Source organism: Tachypleus tridentatus, chromosome 11 (assembly GCF_004210375.1).
Source record: "Tachypleus tridentatus isolate NWPU-2018 chromosome 11, ASM421037v1, whole genome shotgun sequence".
NCBI classification, from domain to species: Eukaryota; Metazoa; Arthropoda; class Merostomata; order Xiphosura; family Limulidae; genus Tachypleus; species Tachypleus tridentatus.
The window spans coordinates 71420052-71444192 of record NC_134835.1 but is presented as its reverse complement, the minus strand read 5'-3'; the positions used below and the strand labels follow the sequence as shown (position 1 = coordinate 71444192).

General features: G+C 33.4%; 1 protein-coding gene across 1 annotated transcript in view; it reads right to left on the bottom strand.

Moving 5' to 3' along the window:
* The window catches only part of LOC143232422 (neuroligin-4, X-linked-like), a 128522-nt gene that overhangs the window by 14385 nt on the left and 89996 nt on the right, over positions 1-24141 (bottom strand). Inside the window, exons 3-4 of the mRNA XM_076467869.1 lie at positions 7776-7925; positions 7300-7485 (exon numbers count right to left, since the gene is read on the bottom strand). Of these exons, the coding sequence (XP_076323984.1) occupies positions 7300-7485; positions 7776-7925 (336 nt within the window). The remainder of the gene's footprint in view (positions 1-7299; positions 7486-7775; positions 7926-24141) is intronic.

Here is a 24141-nt window from a genome sequence, read left to right as displayed (position 1 = left end):
TTGCGCCACTGTGAGGCCGGTCATACAGTTGCGAATAATATTGGAAACTATGAATCAGAAAAACTGCTTAAAAACTGTAAAGAATTTAAGAGGTTTAGAGATTAAAATTAGAGGTATATTTTTTAGCAGAATTCTTTGGGATAGATAACAGAATGAATCACTTAATAACAGTTAAACTGATTCAACTTTTGGAATGATTTTCAGTGTAATTGTGAATTATTTGTTAGAGATAGCTCCACTTGAGCAGATGTTTGTGAAAGTTCTAGATATCTTTAGATAAACAAAGAAAAGACTGAGAGTTTACTCTCATCACTCACCACCAATTCCTGATCTACTATTGTACCGACGAATAGTGTGATTGGCCGTCACATTATAACAAAATGAAAGAGCGAACATGTATGAGAGTCTTGGGAATTTGAACCCGTGACCTACAAATCGCAAATCAAGTCTTTTAACCGCCTGGTTATGTTAGTAAATTTGGGAATAATTTTCTGTTAATTCAACATATGAATGTCCTTTAAAAAGAGTAAAAAATATAAGGTAAATGATGAAACGTGAATGACTCAGTAAAAAAAAAAATGAGGAAGTCAGGGATAGATTTCCTTTTGCTAGACAGTTTGGAAGATATATGGAACTACAAGAAAACTAGTTAAAACATAGTAGAAACTTCACAATAGCTTATGATAAACTGATAGCTGATAATGTTAAGATTAACAACATTATTTGTCTGAGTAGTTTAAAGATAAGTAAATGTTAAAATAGGGATTGGTCTCTTAAATGTTGCTCATGATAAGTTTTTATTAAAGACTTTGAAATTATTGAGTATTTAAATGCTTTCACCTCTCCTGTTTTTACAAGAAAAATATAAGCAATATTTATGACTCCGAGTCTATGTAAAGTATTGAAACATTTGAACTTGGATATAGTCGAAACATTTTGAATTTCATATTTTTATATAGTGTTAAAACTTTGCTGCCAGGTAGTTCCTCATACAATGCTGCTAACAAATCGATAAAAATGTTTATTACATTAAAGATGGTTATGTATGTCCACATAAACTGTTTCATTAGGAAGGTAACAGTTTCTCTTTTTTTATTTCTTCTTTCGGTGTCGATTAGAGAAACAGTATCAACGGAAAGGTTTGTTTAAACTGTTAAAAACAGTAAAATATAATAGATTGTAAATTTGGAATGTGACTCATTGATTAAAATGAGAAAAAAACGGCGAGAAAAAGTTATGTTTATGATGTTTCGAACATCTTAAGGTACCCTAAAATCAGGGGTTTGATTCTCCTCAATGGACTCAACAGATATCCCAATGTGGCTTTGCTGTAAAAAAATGTATACACACATATCCTGAGTAAGCATATCCTTATATAGTTCAAGTTGGAGTTAACAGACCAAATTTATTCTTATTATCGTTATGACTAGGAAGGTCAGATCTGTCTTGTCTCAAAATGTCTGATATGCTTTAGCTTTGAACTTCTAAACTAAATCTCTTGAAGATTATGTTTACTGGAGCTGTTTTAACTACAGAATTTAAACCAATCTGTTGTAGCAACACACTGTCAGATTTGTTCTATCGTTAAATTACTAATATGTTTTGCCTATAACATGTAAATATTATCTGGTTACAGACTTCTATATGTGTTCTGAATAAAAGTTTTAAATCTATTTTTCTTTTCTGATTATATATAATTAAAGTTTCGTTATTAGAAACTGATAATTTGATTTTACTGTAGTGTCATTTCTGTTAAGCAACCAGATTTTTAATATCCTCTGGTTCAAAAATGTGGACAGGCTATGTTAATGTACTATAAAATACATCCTTACTGGAGACTCTCAAGGGTATTGTGATTACAGAGGAAACCAGATCTCCTTCTATACAGCATTAACCAGTTTCTTTCGTCAAAAATCTGACAATTTTTTTATTGTATAGAAATTATCTGATATGGATTGCATGAAAATGTATTCAACTGTATCTATATTTGAAATAAACTATGATATTCGGGTTAATTGGTAAATATTAGGGCTATTTTCACAAAACATTGCATAACCCATTTCGTACAAAAAACATCTTTTTTTAATAATTTTATTATTGTCAAAATACGCTGAAACCCACAAGAGGTGCTAAAAATATGAAGTGTCAAAACTTCAAACTTGTCGAAGAGTTAAAACCCCAGTTGTGTATTCAGTAACTTTTGATTTTTGTGATAAAAATAAAAGATATAAATTTATAGTGCATACTTGACAGGTTATAGAAAATATTTTACTTTATGGATCGTGAGCACAAGAACAAGCATTAAGAAATACATTATTTTTCTTTGATATTGTGCGTTAATAAGATAACACTGGGCAACAAAAAAGTCGCTGCTGGAGCAAACCCAAGTGATTCTAAGTAATGTGATGGTGTTTATTTAAAAATGTAGCTGGAGTTAGTCCATTACCTCTAGATTTTTAGCAATGTAAGAGTAGAGGGAAGGCAGATAGTCATCACCACCCACCTCCAACTCTTGAGCTACTCTTTTACCAACGAATAATGGGATTGGCCGAACATTATAAAGCCCCCACGGCTGAAAGGGCGAACATGTTTGGTGTGACTGGGATTCGAATCCGCAACACTTAAATTACGAGTCGAGCGCCCTAACCACCTGGTTATGTGTCGTTTCCAGGTTTCCAGTATGTATATATATATATATATATTATGTGTCTGCGAACTTATAAACATTGAAAACCAACTTTCAATAGCACAAGTAAACCACCATATAGCTCTGTACTTAACAACAAGCAATATATTTCATTGTTTGATTATTTGGAATTAAGCTCAAAGCTACACAATGGACTATCTGTGCTTTGCCCATCACGGGTATCGAAATCTGCTTTCTAGCGCTGTGTATCCGCCACTAGGGGGAACTAGAAACAAAATCCAGTTGCTGCATTATAAATGTAGTATATAACAGTGACAAAATAATATTGTATTGCATTACGTGTTTCACAGTTTAATTGAAATTCATCTTTTGCTTTTTCAGATCTTTGCAACTCAAGAAATATACCGCCGATAGTTCATGCTTAGGGTTTATAACGCTAAAAATCGAGTATCGATACTCGCAGTGATTACAGTAAATAGCCTATAGTGTAGCTTTGTGTTTAGAAAGGAATAAATAAATAAAGTAATCAGTAAGCAACGTTTGCATAATCACTGGTTATGAAAAATTACGATTCTTCTTAATTAAAAAATTAAACGCATTTTTATTTATTTACTGACATATATTGAAAACCACACAACACACGCTGTCGTTTGTATTACTTTATAAAGATAACTTCACGAGCTCTAGTAATAATTCACATCTAGGCAGATTTTATCGATTTTTCATTATTTTTGTGCAAATTTTAATTTTTGTTATTAGTTTTAAAATTCTCAATAAGTTTCTAACTGTAAAATATGGCATAGAAACAACTTTAATATATCTTTGGTTACATTTACATTTAAGCAACGAGATGCCAAAAATATATACATTTTGAGATGAGAAGTAAAAAGATATATATCAGTAGAGATGTTGTATTTCTATTTCGAAAGAACTTTTAGCTTTCTGTACGTTCCTATTCAATCAATAATATTATCATATATATTATTCTCTCGCCTCCAGCATATATATATTTTGAAGTTAATACCGGGTCATACTACACTGAAATTTAAAGTTTCATATAAGAACTGAAATGGCCAGATTTCATTATTCTTGTTAAGTTTTTCAAATTGTCACCGTATTATAATAGAGTAATCAAGATTACTCCAAAGCTGTATTTTTTGTATATTTATAGGTAGAAGCACTCTACCCCCTAAAAAAAAAAAATCAATTTACTGTATTATTTAAACAGTGGCTGTCTAGGAAGACAAATCACAGAAGTCTTTCAGTTTAACAACACAGAAAATAGTATAATTGAGAAGAAACATTTTTGAAATGTTTTTGATGCTCATGACTAGTGTTTCAGAAACGTATTTTGATATCAAGGCTAGTTTTTGTTTGTTTGTTTTTGAATTTCGCGCAAAGCTACTCAAGGGCTATCTGTGCTAGCCGTCCCTAATTTAGTAGTGTAAGACGAGAGGAAGGCAGCTAGTCATCACCACCCACCGGCAACTGTTGTGCTATTCTTTTACCAACGAATAGTGGGATTGACCATCACTTTATAACGCCCCCACGGCTGAAAAGGCGAGCATATTTGGTGCGACGGGAATACGGACCCGCGACCCTCAGATTAGAAGTCGCACGCCTTAACACGCTTGGCCATGCTAGGCCAAGGCTAGTTCGTAAAAAAATATAGTCCTGTGTATCATTCCTACACACATGTATATGTATTTGTAGCTCAGTGTATTAGAGTATATTGTACTTAAACTGACCATCAATAATATAATTATATAGTTATGAATAACTATTTTCGTAAATACAATTATACATTTAAATTATATAATAATCAGTTATATATTAATAATATATCTCAAGACGGCTGGTATGGGTATTAAAACTTTCATTAAAATAAAGTAGAAAATAATGTTTCGACTTTCTTAGGTCAACTTCAGGTTAACAAAGAGAGACTTTGCAAACAACAAACTACAAAACCTTACTTTGCTGCGTGTCATATATTCCCGACATCAACGAAAAAATAACCAACATAGATATATCTTATAACAAAACACAACATTCCAGTAAACACCAAATTTATTAAAAAATCAGGTAGAGAACTAAAGTTCATACTATGTAAAAACTACACTGACGAACACAACACCAACGTTATTTATAAAATACAATGTGATAACTGCCATGACTTTCTATAACAAGGAGAAAAATGAAAAAGAACAAAAAAACAAAACAAAACACCTTCACATGTTTTTGAACTCTGCAAACCAAATAAACACAGCATAACCATAGAAAACACCCAGATACTAAGAAGGGAAACAAATATAAACATGCGCAAAATCAAACAAGCCCTACTTATTCAGCAACTAAAACCAAAATTAAACCAATATAAAGGAACATCTTTATATCTGTACTAATTAATAAACTAAGTTATACTGCAACGCCCCCTACAGTCTAGTACTTGTTTACACTCTCGTCCTTAAGACATGTGCCAGTCAACGTCATTTGCAAACTTTCTTTGTTAACTTGAAGATAACCTAGGAAGATCAAAACGTTGTTCTCTACTTTATTTTAATAATAGGTTTAATACACATACTAGGTGTCTTCAGATACACTTTTAGTTCAAATAGGTTTCTCGTCATAACGAATCACAGTTTGTTAATAGTTTTTCATATAAAAAGCAGTCAAATATTCCTGTATCTAACTTGATTTTGTATCTCAGAACGGCTGGTATGGGTATTAACACTTTTATCGGAAAGGAGAGAACAACGTTTCGACCTTCATATGTCATCTTCAGGTTTTTTCAAACACAAAAAACTTAAATTAATAAGAGATGAATAACTCAGCTAAACAGTACATTAAACCATTAACATTCTGAAAACTGTGGTGGTATTACCGAAATCATGGAAATGAATAGCAGTTGCTGCTAAAATTAGACGGCAATCAAAATATTTCAACTTAGCTGTAAGGCTTGTACGACAATACTCTTCTGTGAATGGAAATCATAAACTTCCTTTAAAGTAGCCTCAAAACAAATTTAATAAATTAACTTAGAAAGATGACGGAAAACAAAACACGTTTACTCTAGTTTTATTACCGACTCGTAGGAAGTCTAATGTAATTGAATCTGTCAAAGTACAGCGGTGACAACTGGGTAGTTTAACTTCTTTTCCTCTTTATAATCGCTTGTTTTTGACTTTTGTTAATTATTTCTGAACTTTGATCATTTATTCGCGCAAAAAGGTTTCAATCATATGCATAGCATAATCATATTTCACGCACGTTCCATGCCTTCCGGTACCAAAGAGATAAATTTTGACTATTGAAGGTTTATTTATTTGCTCTGTGAATGTTTTGCGGTACTTTATTTTTTGACTGGTACATTATTTGAAACACATAAGATATAGATATATCCTTATTTTATCATTTATGTAGCATTTATAATCATCATATCAGGTGTAAGACATCACTTTAGATAAACACCAGTTTAGTTTATCCGACACGTCAAAAATAACAGGTTGGAGTTTTGTATATATATATATATATATATATATATATAAAATTTTTTATAACATAAAGTTACAGAAGACGAAGTACCCTAAACCAATAGTCACATGTATATGATAAGAATTCTACTGTTTCAAAAGATAATACTGTAAATATTTCTAATGAATTTCTCGGTTTTCTTTCGAATGCAAATCTATTAGCAGGATATTATTTGAACAACAGCCAGAGAAAACAAGTAATAAAACCTGAAATAAGCGAAAAATTTAGATATGACCTCCTGTTAATGTTACGGCCTCCCCATTGGCACAGTAATATGTCTGTCGACTCACGTCGCTAGAAATCAGGTTTCGATTCCAATGGTGGACAGAGCAAATATAGCTCATTGTATAACTTAATTTCAAACAAACAAGTTAGTATGATTAAAATATGTTTTTGGAAGCAGCGAATCATTTCATCTTTGATTAATGGTAAACAGACATAAGTTAAATTAATTAATATATGTAATTCAGACAAGGTTTGGTATACAGCACCATTGGTAGACACCTGTTGGCTCAAATAATGGCTCTTAGAAGGTTTGTGCATTATATAACCTAGGAATGAAATGAAAACATACTTTTGTGTTCATTCAAGAAATCCAATATAAAAAGAAGTTACTCTCAAGTATAACAACGCAAAATTAGATTGCTTGCAACAGCAGATTAAAGATCCACCTTAATATCAGATGACGTCACGAAAAACAAAGCAACTCTTATGCCTAGCATACCACCCCTTCACTCTAGGCTTATCTGTTTTTGTTTTTTTTATTGTATGTTCTGGGAGGTATAATAAAAGTTACCTCGTATCTAGTCTTTATGAAATTCTTACTTAACACAGAGAAATGTTTGAATATAATGTCTTATAAAGCTGTGATACTTTTAAAAATAGCTGAAACTTTCTAGAAACACAGACTACCTACTGATTACTATTGTTTTGTTATAATATCTGGATATTACAACTGTGACACACACAAGAAGAAGAATATTGAAACGTTATCCTATTTCTTAAAAAAACAAATAAATTTGTAAGTATTGTAACTAATTCATGACATCTTTACTAATATCAATTTCATGAAAGAGATATGAATTATAAAAAAAACATGAAGTGAAGTAAAATTGTGATACCTCTTGCCATTGGTGACACCATCAGTAAATTCACAAAAGCTGCACCATGTCCGTGCCCCATGATTGTAACATTGTGAACATCTCCACCAAATTTCATGATATTTTCCTGTATCCAGTGGAGAGCTGCTACTTGGTCCATGAGGCCGTAGTTACCTTGGGCAGCTCCCTCTAGTGCGGGAAAGAATCCTGTTGGACAAAAATTTTTGTATTTCAACGTTATATGATAGTTAGCTATTTCAATTTTGACTGGATACAGTTTCCAAAGAATAAATTCACCGAACTGAAAATAATCTTCAAACTTATTATTATGAGGTTATCTTAATTATAAGACATTACCCATTTAAGAAATATTCGTCCGGGAATTACACTAAAAAATATTAACTATATATTTGTTCGATTTCAAAACGTTAAAACAACAACAACAACAAAAGCTAACTGAACAAATCTCTTACGGATTGTTTCGACCAATTACCTACCTAGTATCCCTAGACGAAAGTTAAATGTTATGACGATAACATCTGCTATACTTGCAATAACACTGCCATCGTAGGGATTCCCAGAATTCCATTCATACGATTCTCCTTGTATGAAAACAATCACTGGAACTTTAACAGTTTGGTGAAGTACTAGAAAAAAAAATATTTATAGTTAGATACGTTTCAAGTCTTGATGTACACGAACCCGGAGTGGCCTATTTTTGTTTTAGCTGGACTGTAAATCAGTGGGTTTCATCTTTGTGTTTTGTTGTTGCAAGAGTGAGATCTCTACTGTGGCGCTGTGGTCGCGTTGTTGTAGTGTCAGACGATATTGTTGACTAGCTGCTTTCCATCTAGCCACCAGTTTAAAATTAGAAAAAGTTTGAAGTTTTTCGCGAAACTTTTAAACAAACAATCTAACGTAACGTATAAAACAAACTGACTTACGTATTCCTAGAGTCAAAATTTAATCATTAATTATCTATTAAGTAACAGGACGACATAACAAAATTAAACATATATATATTTATTTATTTATTTATTTATTTATTTCACCTTTAAGCGACACATCAGTCAAGTCTCGTGTAAGGGCATGATCTAGCACAGAACGCAATCATTCTTAATGTTTTGCCTATAAAACTTATCGAAAATTCTGCCCCTGAGCGCCCTTCTAGTGCTTCAACTGAATACAAACTTCCGAAAACTGATCCTGAGGGGTTTCTAATTTCATAATCTAGTTGCCTGTCATCCCACTTATTCCCTGTTTACCAATTCCATGGTAAATCCCTAACCAGATAAACTTATCATTCCGGAATTCGATAGCTCGAGCAGGATACTTATCTTTCAGCTAAAGTAAATAACGCTATCCTAAATTGGATGTTATACTTCGAAATGTCCTGGCCAAATGTTTTTCTTTACTACAGAATTTGACTCCTCAAAGTTTCATGCACTGATACTGCAAACTGTTCTACGGACGAAACGCTGAAACAGATTGTGATATATATGTGCAGAAAGTGTGATGTGTCCTCCTTTCTTATGTTTCTTTTTGGTTAACATGATGTGTGCCAAATTCATGCTTAGGATTATTGCATTTAAAAACTATTAAATATACAGAAATTTCACGTTAAACAAGAAAAGCAAGAGTTCAGAACAAGTTTTTCTGCGTACATTTCAAGTCTTACGATCCTTTGCATAACTTTATCATCAGGTTCATGTAAGAAACACGCATTTTTAGGTTAAAAGTACGTGTACATACAAGTTTCTGCGTGCTTCGCACTCTTCATTTCATTTTAACATGCATATTTGATGGCCCGGCATGACCAAGCGTCTTAAGGCGTAACCCGAAGGTCGCGGGTTCGAATCCCGGTCGCACCAAACATGCTCACCCTCCCAGCCGTGGGGGCGTTATAATGTGACGGTCAATCCCGCTATTCGTTGGTGAAAGAGTAGCCCAAGAGTTGGCGGTGGGTGGTGATGACTAGCTGCCTTCCCTCTAGTCTTACACTTAAATTAGGGACGGCTAGCGCAGATGGCCCTAGAGTAGCTTTACGCGAAATTCAAAACAAACAAGCACGTTTGTACGTAATACGTAACGGCAAGAGAAGTTAGAGATGCACCTTAGACAGTTAAGTTTGTGTCTTCTTATAGTAAAGCCACATCGGGCTATCTTTTGAGCCCACCGAGGGGAATCGAACCCCTGATTTTAGCATAGTAAGTCTGTAGACTTACCGCTGTACTAGCAAAGGGCATACAGTTAAGTAAGTAAATAAACATATGTATTTAAATGAGAAACATAATATGTAACTGTTGAACAAATAACGGTAGGTAAACAAGAACTTGATTGATTGTTTATTTCCAGTAAATGCTTACATCTATGTTACAAATGGTTAAAAAGTTGCGAATAGAATAAGGAAAGTTAATTATTTTGTAACTTTTCACGTATGAACAATAGATGTGCATTTTGTGTCGCTTTAAAATTAGAAAATTTTGGTTAAAATATTGTTTTTGAGAACCTTATAATTATAAAGCAGCACCACCAAAGTATACACTGCGGTTGAATAAGCAACAAAAATAGGAGTATAAATATTCAATAAAAATTTGATTTCTTTATTTTTTATGAAACTACAGCTGTCTTTTACAGTACTCTTTGCTGTTATAATCTAAGAAAATACTAATTTTCGACTCGAATTATATGATTATCTCTCTTTCAAACTCATATCTTAAAATAAAATTGAGAATTTTGTACAATTAATTAATTATATAGTGTGTGCGTAATTTTCATATAAGTGTAATTGGTTCAAATGAGCAATTGTTGTACAACATATTTTTCTGTAAATATTTGTTTTCTTCGTCGTTGTTTGACTTGAATATGAGTTAATATTTGTGTATGATGTTTTAAATGTCTTTTACTCACCACAGTTAACATATTTCTACACATGATCTGGAGAATAGGTGGCACTGATGTTACTTATTTATTATTCTAAATTATTTAACAGACAAGCTCATCAAGATGATAAAAACAAATATAAGACCCAGTCTATTATTTGGTTCATCACTTGTCACTGAGTTATACCAGTTTGGGGGAATTCTACCCCTCCTAGTAACCATGGACAAAGGAAAATCGAAAATAATAACACTATGCTTGTTACAATGATATACTGTACACAGGGTTAATGATGGGGTGTATAATTCCACGAAACTGGTATAAATCAGAAACAAATAGTGAACAAAATAATGAACTAGGTTTCATGTTAATGTTGCTCGTTTTCATTCTAACTAGTGGTGTGGTAATCATACGTCACGAGTGACGCTGGTAGGCGTATTAAATGTCAAAATAAATAATATATTTCATAGTCGGTCAAAATATTGGCTATGTCTGATGAATTCTACGTTTAAAGAACTGGATGTTTATTTCAACAACAAAAAAAGGCTTAGCTTTGCTCTTATTTTAATATCACGTTTTTATTCTGCCCCCCACTGGCACATCGGTACGTCTGTGGAATCACGTTGGTAGAAGCCTGGTTCAGATACCTGAGGTGGGCAGAGCACAAATCGTTTTTTGTTCAGCTTTCTGCTTTATTCTAATAAATCAATCAACTTTATACTGCTTTCCACTTTGTTTCTTTTTGTGTATATGAAAAGTGTTTTGATGAAATAATTTAGATTTATACCCACGAGCTTAACAAGATAGTAACATGGGCTTAATATATATTTCTGCCAATTTACATGCGATTTGTAATCCCATAAAAGTTCACATAATAACATTCTAAACAAAAAGACAACATTAGAGTGAAAATGTTCACTTTATGGCTCGTTTTCGCTAATTTATGATTCTCACATTAAAAAAAAAAACATTTTAGCAGACCTTGACTTATTTTTCATGAAGGCCCGGCATGGACAAGCGTTTTAAGGCGTGCGACTCGTAATCCGAGGGTCGCGGGTTTGCATCCCCGTCGCGCTAAACATGCTCGCCATTTCAGCCGTGGGAGCGTTATAATGTGACGATAAATCCTACTATTCGTTGGTAAAAAAGTAGCCCAAGAGTTGGCGGTTGGTGGTGATGACTAGCTGCCTTCACTCTAGTCTTACACTGCTAAAATAGGGACGGCTAGCACAGATAGCCCTCAAGTAGTTTTGTGCGAAATTAAAAAAAAAACAAAAAACTTTTCATGAAACTTTGTGTTTATTCAAATAAAGTCATGTACGCATTTACATTGGCGTTACAAGTACTGTAAGGCTCTGCGTGGCCAAACGTGTTAAGGTGTTCGTCTCGTAATTCGAGGGTCGGGGTTCGAATCCCGGTCGCACCAAACATGCTCGTCCTCTCAGCCGTGGGGACGTTATAATGTGACGGTCAATCCAACTATTCGTTGGTAAAAGAGTAATCCACGAGTTGGCGGTGGGTGGTGATGACTAGCTGCCTTCCCTCTAGTCTTACACTGCTAAATTAGAGACGGCTAGCGCAGATAGTCCTCAAGAAGCTTTGCGCGAAATTCAAAAACACACAAACAAGTAATGTATTTTTTTTTAAAGGTTTGTTTCATTCAATTAAGCACAAAGCTACCCAATGGGCTATCTGTGTTCTTCCCACCAAGAGTATCGAAACTCGGTTTCTAGTGGTTCGAGTCCACAGACATGTTGGGGCTGTTGAAAGAAAGCAATTATTTTGTTACCAACGCAGATGATGGATGATAGTTCAAACTAAAGAAAGTCCTTTGGATTTAACAGTTTGAATATTACCAGGATATCTGTTAGTTTCTGAGGTAGTTTGTGTTATCTTTCACAAAATAATATTAGTACTCAGTCATCGATAGCGCTTTGTGCTTGGTTGGTTATTTATTCAACGCAAAATTAATAAAATATACAAATATTTTATTAAAATGAAGTTTCTTAAGAAAATCCTCTCATTTTAGTTATGGGATTTTGACCTTTGATCAATGAAGTCAGTGTGTACTTCGTTGTATATTTTTAAATGTGAAATAGGAAGAAGTAGTGAATAAACATAATTTAATTCAACATTCAATACAAAATACTTTAGTGACTTAACTCAGCTTCTATTTAAACCTGTATGTATTTTTCTAGTAATAGTTGATATAATATACCTCCTTATAACATTCGATCAAATACAGATTCTTAATATGCAGACCCATCATATCACGTGGTACATAAAACCTTCATATGTAGACCCACGATATTAAATTACTTGCAGCATACCATTGTTTGTTTTTTGTTCTGTATTTGCATTTCATACAAAGCTACTCGAGAGCTATCTGCACTAGCCGTCCATAATTTAGCAGTGTAAGACTAGAGGGAAGGCAGCTAGTCATCACCACCCAAAGAATAGTGGGATTGACTGTTACATGACACGGCCTCACGGCTGAAAGGGCGAGCATGTTTGGTGTGATGCGACGGGGGATCGAATCCGCGACCTTCAGATTACGAGTCGAACGCCTTAACTCACCTGGCTATGCGGGACATCAGTATATTATTAAATGAATGCATCAAAAATAAGTAAATTATACAAGATAACGACCATTATTTGCTTTTGGATGAACGTTTTATTTTAGTTTCGCACACTTTATTGTTGTAAATAAACAAATTTAAGAAATTTAATAATAAACTTAGATACATTAAATTAGAACATTTTGTGAGCTTATAAAAGAGCTTCTACCTAGTAATACCCAAAAATATTGTTACACAAACGCACAAATAACATTCCTCTCCTTTACGTAGTCTGTCAAGGGCTCAGAGATAAGTCTATAGGCTAAACATCGGGTTTTGATACCCGTGATTTGAACAGTACGGACAGCTTATTGTGTAGCTTTGTACCTAATAAAGAAAAACCAGTCCTTTATTTAATAATGCTGCTTAATGGAGAGCACTTTACCATAAAACAAGTACTATGCCATCGAAGAAAAGTTATGTCATCCCGACTACTTGCCTTCGCTAATAAAACATAATACATACAATAAAAACTAATTAATAATGTTGTTTGGTTATTTAAAAGAAGATAATTCCCATCAAAGTCATTATTTTTACCAGGTAGTTCTGACACATTATAAAATCTAATTACACATTTCATCTTCCTCCGAGTCATAAAGATAGGAAAACAAAAATAAATTCAAACGATTTTGCTTACAATTAAAAATGCTTATGGTAAACGTTTAATTAATAAGCAACGAAAAGAATGTTCATGATACTTTAAGAGAAGAATGTGTCTGTTTGTAAAAAAATATTATTTTTAATGGAAGGTGAAAATAAGTCTAAGAAAGAGTTTGATACTTTTTCAAATCAGTGAATAGTGTTGTTGTTTGAAGTACATCAAGTGTTTGAGATCATCATAAAGTGTTGTTGTTTGAAGTACATCAAGTGTTTGAGATCATCATAAAGTGTTGTTGTTTGAAGTACATCAAGTGTTTGAGATCATCATAAAGTGTTGTTGTTTGAAGTACATCAAGTGTTTGAGATCATCATAAAGTGTTGTTGTTTGAAGTACATCAAGTGTTTGAGATCATCATAAAGTGTTGTTGTTTGAAGTACATCAAGTGTTTGAGATCATCATAGAATGTTGTTGTTTGAAGTACATCAAGTGTTTGAGATCATCATAGAGTGTTGTTGTTTGAAGTACATCAAGTGTTTGAGATCATCATAGAGTGTTGTTGTTTGAAGTACATCAAGTGTTTGAGATCATCATAGAGTGTTGTCGTTTGGAATACATCAAGTGTTTGAGATCATCATAAAGTGTTGTCGTTTGAAGTACATCAAGTGTTTGAGATCATCATAGAGTGTTGTTGTTTGGAGTACATCAAGTGTTTGAGATCATCATAGAGTGTTGTTGTTTGAAGTACATCAAGTGTTTGAGATCATCATAGAGTGTTGTTGTTTGAAGTACATCAAGTGTTTGAGATCATCATAGAGTGTTGTCATTTGGAATACATCAAGTGTTTGAGATCATCATAAAGTGTTGTTGTTTGAAGTACATCAAGTGTTTGAGATCATCATAAAGTGTTGTTGTTTGAAGTACATCAAGTGTTTGAGATCATCATAGAATGTTGTTGTTTGAAGTACATCAAGTGTTTGAGATCATCATAGAGTGTTGTTGTTTGAAGTACATCAAGTGTTTGAGATCATCATAGAGTGTTGTTGTTTGAAGTACATCAAGTGTTTGAGATCATCATAGAGTGTTGTCGTTTGGAATACATCAAGTGTTTGAGATCATCATAGAGTGTTGTTGTTTGAAGTACATCAAGTGTTTGAGATCATCATAGAGTGTTGTCGTTTGGAATACATCAAGTGTTTGAGATCATCATAAAGTGTTGTCGTTTGAAGTACATCAAGTGTTTGAGATCATCATAGAGTGTTGTTGTTTGAAGTACATCAAGTGTTTGAGATCATCATAGAGTGTTGTTGTTTGAAGTACATCAAGTGTTTGAGATCATCATAGAGTGTTGTTGTTTGAAGTACATCAAGTGTTTGAGATCATCATAGAGTGTTGTTCTTTGAAATACATCAAGTGTTTGAGATAATCATAGAGTATTGTCGCTTGAAGAACCTAAAGTTAGGTTGTCAAAAGAATGTGTTATTACAAGACATGAATACATATTTATATAATATGTGAAATATAATAAAGTGATATTTTATGATTGAGTTAGCATAGCGTTGTTTGTGTGAACATCGTTTTTTTTGCGTTTAGCGTTTCATCTGATCAGATTTGAAAAAAATATATGCATTTGAGATAAGAATACTTAAATCAAAGTAAACTCTTTAACTTACTTAAAAATAGAATCAGAATCGAGAATGCACACTCATTATGCTTAACTATAGTTTATAATTTTTGTTTAGGAGAATGAGGGTTAGTGACTATAATTTTGTGTTGACAAATCACTAGCACCCCGCTAGTACAGCGGTACGTATACGGATTTACAATGCTAAAATCAGGGGTTCAATTCCCCCTCAGTAGGCTCAGCGGATAGCCCGAAGTGGTTTTGTTATAAGAATACACACACAAATCACAACGTACGACGAATCCGTACAGAAGAAGCTGGCGATAATATATATGCTCCACGTATAATGATTGATCATTAACATTATTCTAAGCATTTCGGATACACATTTTAATTTTAAACATTGCTCTAAACATACAAAGGTCAGAAACATTTAATTGTGGAACTAAGTTATAAATAGCTATTTTGTTTAATGATACGTCTATTTATTGAATCACCAAACGAGTTCCGCATTTTGTAATAAAACAAATCTATAGTAGAGTTTATTGTTTTATAACGACAAGATATTTATTTGTACAAATATTAACAATAGTCCAGATTAGGTCTGAAAAACAAGTTCTTTATTTTCGCATCTAAAATCACTGGGTGTCTGAACCTTTCTCGAATAATTTTAGTAAGCATGTTAATTCTACATGGCTTTCACTGTTTTTAAACATTACTATTATTTTTCCAAACTTATAAATGTATACATGTTTATACACACTTGGGATACTAATGTCAGATTGAATAATACAATTTAACTTCACTCCCATAACGCATTTAAGTGCAAAAGTGCACAAACCATGAATCTTCTGATTCACAGTCCAGGTACGCTAATAAATAGACCACACGTGTCATATCTGGGTGGAGTAATCTTGTCATAACCGAGATATCTGATTTCTTTTGCTGAAGTTATATCATTTTTAGTAACAAATATAAGACTAACATATTCAGTTTTACTAGGACTAATAACACAAATCAAGGATTCGAACAGGTTACAGCATCTGTAAGGTAGGAACAATAAATGCAAGTTACAGACTGACTAGGATAAGACTTACCATTTACATGTAACACGAAAAAAAAAGATTCATTACTTTATTTCGTAAATATTCTTATTCAAGCTGGGCCCTGCATGGCCAAGTGATTAAGACACTCTACTCGTAATATGAGGGTCTCGAGTTTGAATCCCCGTAACACCAAACATGCTCACCCTTTTAGACGTAGGGGCGTTATAACGTAACAGTCAATCCCACTATTCGTTGATAAAAGAGTAGCCCAAGAGTTGGCGGTGAGTGGTGATGACTAGCTACCTTCTCTCTAGTCTTACACTGCTAAAGTAGAGAGGGCTATCTGCGCTAGCCCTTTTTGCGCGAATTTCAAAACAAACAAACAAACTTATTCAACCTAGATAAAGACCAGACTATATTATTAATTTGAACCCTAATCGTCCTTTTAATTAAAACACTCATGTATGCAGTTTACCAATAATAATATACAATATTTGCTATATGTGTAGCAAATCTTCATCAGTATCTTCAAATCCATCAGAAGTAATGTCAGTGTCGTTAAAACCATTGTAGTTTTTTCGATTAACGTAAGTAAATTATTTCATGGGTGATTTTTTCTCTAAAACATTGAGCACTACGAATTAGAATTTTTTGTTAATATATTCAAGAGCTTATAATTCGTTAGCCTTTCAGATAATTAACTTAGGTAATTTGTTAAAATAATGGATCAGTAATTCTAAGCTCTGTTTTTTACTGGCAACTTTTATAATCGTTTTTTTTCTGTATTATTGATCTTTGTCGTATAACCACTAAATATAGGTAAATTATACATGTCATTTAAGAAGCAAAACTTTTATCGAACTCATTTTCGTTATTGAAAAACAGTTTTGTCTTGGCCTTATTTATTAGATTACTCATAATTATTTAGGTTAATGGATGAGATGTAAATATTTTATCACTGTCAATCATAGAGATTGCATGACACATCCATTTATTAAAAGAGTGTTTCACTTTAATTTTTATATAACCAGCGTTTATAAATGGAATATATGCTTTTTATTTTTTATTTTTTTCTCGATTATACACTGACTAGCCACTTTAATGTACCCGGCCTTGCATGGTTACATGGTTAGGGCGCTCGACTCATAATCTGAGGGCCACGGGTTTGAATCCCAATTACATCAAATATGCTCACCCTTTCAGCAGTGGGATTGTTACGGTATGACGTTCAATCCCATTATTCTTTGGTAAAAAAAAAGTCCAAGAGTTGACGGTGGATAGTGATAACTAGCTGCCTTCTTTCTAGTCTTACACTGCTAAATTAGGGATGGTTAACGCAGATAGCCTTTGCGCGAAAATAAAAAAACAACAACAACCAAACAGTTATCATACGTAATAACTGATTAGGCCACCTTTATCCTAAAAACAGCCATAATTAAAATTGTCTTATAGTTCGTAAGGTGTTCCAGTGATTTTCCCCATTCCGTTATTAATATCGTATCCAACGCCTGTAGCAAAGTAGGAAGAGGATAGCGACGGTGAATGTGTCTTTCATAGACATTCCACAGATGCTCGATTAAATTGAGTTTCGTGGATTGTAGTGGCTGCAGGAAATATTTGAATTCTTTGTAATAATGTGTCTTGTATCATGTACATATGATTTGGGCACGGTGAATAGAAAAACTGTCGTATTGGAAGTAGCTGTCTCCATCAGGTACACATGAAGCATTATTGGTTACACTTGGTCAGTAATTCTAAGACAAGCTGTAGCATTAATTATACCTTCTAGAGGATCAGCGAGGTCCAAGGTGCGTTAGGAAAACACGCCCCAAACAATGAATCTACCACCAGAGGCCTAAAAAGCTGGGATTTCATGGAAGCGTTGATTTATTCTTGTAAGTTTTTCAAAATTTCATTTTTTTAACCTGTGAAAAAAGGGTAGATCGTGATTTCCTGTACCACATCATTTTCCATCAGTCCTTATCAGTCCAATGTTGAAGTTATTAACGCAACTCAAAACGTTGTTTTCATACTGGTAACTGGGTCTAGTGGTTTATGTAAATGTCTTCTACTGCCATAATCCATAAGCCATAAGGTGTGGCTAGAGATGAGTATGAATTGCCATACAAGGACCTAATCAGTGATGACGAGAAAACCCATTTGTAGAGAAAAATATATATGTAAAAACGGCTTGTTTGGGTTGGGAAAATTTTTATGTAAAGGAGCGAACAACGTTTCGACCTTCTTCGGTCATCGGCAGGTTCATAAGAAAAGAAAGAGGTAACTGACCGAAAGCTGACCACATGTTTGAAGGGGTTGTGTAACTGAGTGTAGGAATGTAGAGAGCGTGCTTAGATATTTGAATATATTTATTAATATAGGTATAAAGATATTCCCTTGTATTGGTTTATTTTGGGCTTGAGTTGTTGTAAAAGAAAGAGTTCTTTAATTTTGCGTTTGTTTCTTTATTTAGTATTTGGGTGTTTTTATGGTTATGTTGTGTTTATTTGATGCAGTGTTTGAAAACGTGTGAAGGTGACTTTTTGTGTTCTTTGAATCTGGTTTCCATTTTTTACTTGTTTCTCCAATATAGAAGTCATGGCAGTTATCACATTGTATTTTATAAATAATGTTGGTGTGGTGTTTGTCAGTGTAGTTTTTACATAGTATAGATCTCAGTTTTGTGCCTGGTGTTTGAATAAATTTGGTATTAACTGGAATGTCATATTTTGTTACTAGTTTTTGCCAAATGTTGGTTATTTTTCTGCTGATTTCGGAAATATATGGTATGCAGCAGTATATGGTTTCGTAATTTTTTAATTTGTGGGATATATATAAATCGGAGAATTTCTTATGACTTGTTGATTGGTTTTGTTGAAATTATCGAACAACACTCATAAAATGAAATATATACATGGGCTATTAAATTGGGCATAAAAAATCATTGTTGAAGTTAAAGAAGTAACAACTATGACGTATGTATTACTGAAGCAATTTCATTTACACAGAATATGTTAAAATAAGTTTAATCTAATTATAATTAAAAATACATAACTTTTTCAACGTATTATTTAAATTAAGTTTGAAAAGAAAACGTCTCAGGTGTCACTTCTCAATGAAAATATATGGTTTCGTGGTTTTTTAATTCGTGGGATATATTTACTTTTGTTAGTTGATTTTGCTTTTTGTACAGGTGCGTGCGGCGTAAGCATGGATAACCCAGTATCACCAGTTCTAGCCAATATTTTTATGACACAAGTTGAAATACAAGCAATTAACACAGCATTACATCCACCACTATACTGGTACAGATATGTAGACGACACGATTGCGGGATTCACATCTACAAAACATGCACTTAATTTTTTCAATCACATTAACTCTATACATCCCAACATTAACTTCACATGCGAACAAGAAGAAAGCAATCAAATATCATTTCTAAATCTCAAAATTACAAAAACCGATACACAATTTAAAACAGAAATCCATCGAAAAATCACCCATACTGGACTATATATTCCTTGGGACTCAGCACATGAACCAAAACAAAAACTCAACATACTAAGAAACCAAATAAACACAGCCATAAAACTATGCTCACCAGATAAAATTTACGACGAATTAGACAAAATAAAACAATACTTCATCAATATCAATAAGTTTCCTCCAAAAACCGTAGAAAACATTATACGCATACACTTCGAACACTGCAAATCAAACAAACACAACATAACCATAGAAAACACTCAAATACTAAATAAAAAACAAACGCAAAATTAAAGAACCCTTACTTATTCAACAACTCGAGCCCAAAATAAACCAATACAAAAAAAACCTTCATAACTATATTAATAAATATATTCAAACATTTAAGCACGCCCTTTACATTTCCACTCTCAGTTACACAACTCCTTCAAACATGTGGTCAGCTATCGGTCAGTTACCTCTTTCTTTTCTTGTGAACCTGCCGATGACCGAAGAAAGTCGAAACGTTGTTCGCTTCTCTACATAAAAAATGTTCAACCCAAACCAGCCAATTTTGCATATGTATTTTCCTTGCATAGAACTGTTTGTCAGTTTTGTATTATTTGATAAGGGTTCGACTAGCTGTCGTGTTCAACTAATTCTATCCTGGAATTACTGGGATTGAAATTATTGAGGTCACAACTATTCTCTTGACTCTACTGCTGGTGGTTTGTTATAGCTGTATTTATTCTTTCATGTATTGTATCAGCGAAATACCAGAGATATATAATTGAATAGGAAAAATATAATACATTACTCAAAGAGAAATCATTTCGGGAGAAATCAAACAAGATTAAAGAAAATGTGGCCCTTAGAATTCACGGGAAGCAAAAATTGCCTAGAATAAAAGGTAATGTGGATACGATGTATTTCAAGAGTAAGTTTTCTGGTTGTTAATCTGCATGACTAGTAAATATGGATGGGGGGGCAGACTTTTTGGCTGTTCAACTACATGAGTGGTAGAAACGGACAAAGGTACATTTTCTGGTTTTCAGCAACATAGCTGGTAGATATGGTTGAAGAGTACATTTCCTGGTTGTTCAGCTATATGGATCAAGGATAGGTTTTCTGGCTGTGAAACTACATGAACGATTGATATGAAGGGCGTTACTTGTCATCCTTGTTCAAGAAAAATATTTGTATTTGATATCAATCACAATATTCAATCCACTAATTAAAGATTGCTAGACTGGTGTGCTTTCGATTGAGGTACCAGATGTGTTTATCCATCCAACCCGGGTACAGGTCTTTGTCCAGTAATCTAAAAATATGTTATAATACCTTACGAAGCCATATATTCCAAAGCGTAGAACATAAAGTAGAGCCAGCCTAATGGATTTCACAAATCAATGCAATGTCTTGCCTCATCCGCTTTCTTTGTAACAGAAGATAATTTATAGGACTTTAACACTGTGGTAGCTATACGTATATAAATGTGCTACAAAAGCTCATTAAAAACAGTTAAACTCTTTACAGTAGAAATATAGTAGTTTTGGTGGTAGAAGTTTCGACAATGATTGAGAAGCAAGGTTGAACAGGTAACTATTCTCGCTCACATGAGTATGTTTACACATAATTTACTGATGAAAACTTAAAAAGATATGGCAGAATGAACTACATTGTTGTATGTTTGAAGAAGCACAAGCATTGGTTAATATATGTTGCAAAGAGTCTGTTCAAAAATGTTCACGCTAACTTGGTGAAAGTTTTGTTCAGGTTCATATGTGTAGAACAAATTAAATCTTGTTTTATATCTGGCTGCGATGATTGACGGAAGGTTTGGAGCAAACTTTGGTCAGTTAGCTGAATCATTGTTGTGTACGCGCAAAACTGTAAACTGTACCTAAACTGATTTCATATTTACTAGATGTGATCATACTTAATAATACCAGAAGAAGAGAGCAAGGCTGTATAGGTGTCAAAGTATTGAATAGACTGCGCTTCAATGCTCAGAAATATATATTTTCAGCGACATAAACCTTTAAACAATCTTAGTTTGGTGAATTTGTTTACGAAACCAAAGCACCCGAGAAACTAGATATAGGAGAGTACCTCTTCGTTGAAAGAGGTTTCAAAGATAAACATTTGAGAAAAACTGCTAGAAGAAATGATATCAGTGATATTTCTGGCCCGTCTGCATACCATGCACGTTTGTTTTGTTTGTTTGTTTGTTTTTGAAGTTCGTGCAAATCTACACGAGTGCTATCTGAGCTAGCCGTCCCTAATTTAGCAGTTTAGGACTAGAGTGAAGGCAGCGAGTCATCACCAACCACCGCCAACTCTTGAGCTACTCTTTTACCTACGAATAGTGGGATTGACCGTTACATTATAACGCTCCTATGGCTGAAAGGGCGGGCATATTTGATGCGACCGGGATTCGAACCTGCGACCCACAGACTACGAGTCAAACGCCTTAACCCACCTGGCCATGCTGGGACTTCCTGTACAAAGAATGGAAAGCGTGCACGCATCTATTTTTAATGCTGTATAAGTAGCGCAAACTTACGAAGGTTTGGTTGGATGGTCATCAGGTTTTCATGTTAGTGCACGCTTCAGTAATTGGTTGTTACTTGAAAAACTTTGGTTTAAAACAGATATTAGGGATGAATAATACTTCGATAACATCACATCGCATCATTTAACAAACAAATCAAATATTTTTTTTACAATACTTTTGTTAAAAACATGAATTTGCTGAATAGATGATAAACAGATTTCATAAAACGTCATATTTCTCTTAACAATACATTCAACGAGTAAGTACACCCCCCAGTGGGATAGTAGTAAACCTGAGGACATATAACGCTAAAAAGTGGGTTTCTATCCCGTGGTGAGCACATCACACACAGCTGATTGTTTATTTTGTTGTTAAACAACAGCATTAGGCTCTCGTTTTAAATAAAATAACTTAAAAACAAAAATAAAAACATATCGAATAAGTTGTCTTTACACGCATAACAAGTGAGTTCAAAGGTTTGTTTTCTATGATCATTACGTATGTTATTTTATTTGAAAAGAGAGCCTAATGCTACACACCTAATTTTTATGCTATATACAGTACTGGAATTTCAGATTTGGTTTCATTTTTCGGTTTTTTCGTTATTTATGTTATGAGACAACCTTATATCGATAAGGAAACCCATGCAACGATTAGTTGAGGAGTACAGTTTCAAGCTACTCTATATATCAGTTCACGTGATTGCTATAACTCACAACTCAACTTCCCGATTTTATGTTCTAGAGAAACGTGTTTGATTTGCTATGAAATTTTGGAAAATGCATGTACAACTTTTCACTCTAGAACTTTAAATCTTGTACTGCTTCTTCAAAAACAAATCTGTGAATAGATTTTTGTAGGTAGATATATATATTGGAACAAAGCTAAATTTGCTGATGTTTGATAAAAGCCTAAACAAACTTAATTGTAATTTTTTATAGAAAATTCTGTTATAAACGAAGTAACTAATTCAACTAATCAGCGTATGGTCATATATATATACACATTCATTTAAGGCTATTTCACTTAAAAACGTAAGATGGTTATTAATCAAGGGTAGTTCATAATGAAATAAAATTCCTCAGCGATTTATTTTCTCTTTTAACTCGAAGAAAAAGTAAAATAAACTGAACGTTTATTTAATTTATTCATAAGAAAGATAATGAGAAGAGATCCTACCATTAATAAGATAGCAAACTCCTACAAGCTCTTGATATAATGCGAATGAATAATAACAATTTAAGTTGGGCTGCTGACCTTCTAAAACAATATTCGCACCACACAGGTACTCAAAACAAAACGCCCAGCTCTTGATTTTAAATGACCTCTGTTATCCATAAAAGAGATTTGTTGGAATTTTATGTTCTTCTGGTTAGCGTTTCTTGTAGTATTTGTTTTTATTCTGATGTTGGAATGGATTTGTTCTTATCTCTAAATACTTTTAGCTGAACCGTTGCACGTACCTTATGAAAAATCAATGAACGTTGCTGGAAATATTTTTATAGACAGTATAAAACGGTACAGGTTGTGTCGGACATTAGAAAAGAAAATGATTGTAAGAACGTTCATGAACAACTATTTGGTTGTTATTATAGCATTAAAAGAATGCGGTAAAAGATAACAGAAAAATAAAAGCTTTCGACCAAACCATTTACAGCATGCACATAATCGGTTTTCTAAACGCACGGAAAAATTATACGCATTCCTTCCTTTGTTTCCAGAGCTTTAACTCCACAGAAGTGCGCTTTCTGTCTCACCATCTTCAATAACTAGAAGGAAATAATTGAAGAATATTACAACTAAGAACGTTTTTGTTATAAAACTTAATGTTTTGTATTAAACTGCGATGTTTCTAGTGAATCACATTATGTATCAAATATATAAATAACTAAATTTTTACTTTGGCTGTTATAGCGCCGTTCAACACATGAGTTCTTGCACTGAAATAAAGGTCACTTCAGCAGTATTGACTTTCTTTTGTGGAACATGGAAGATAGATTTATACACCTCTGATCAAAAATATGTAACGGATCAATTAAAAGATATATGAAAACACACTTACGTGGTCCAGC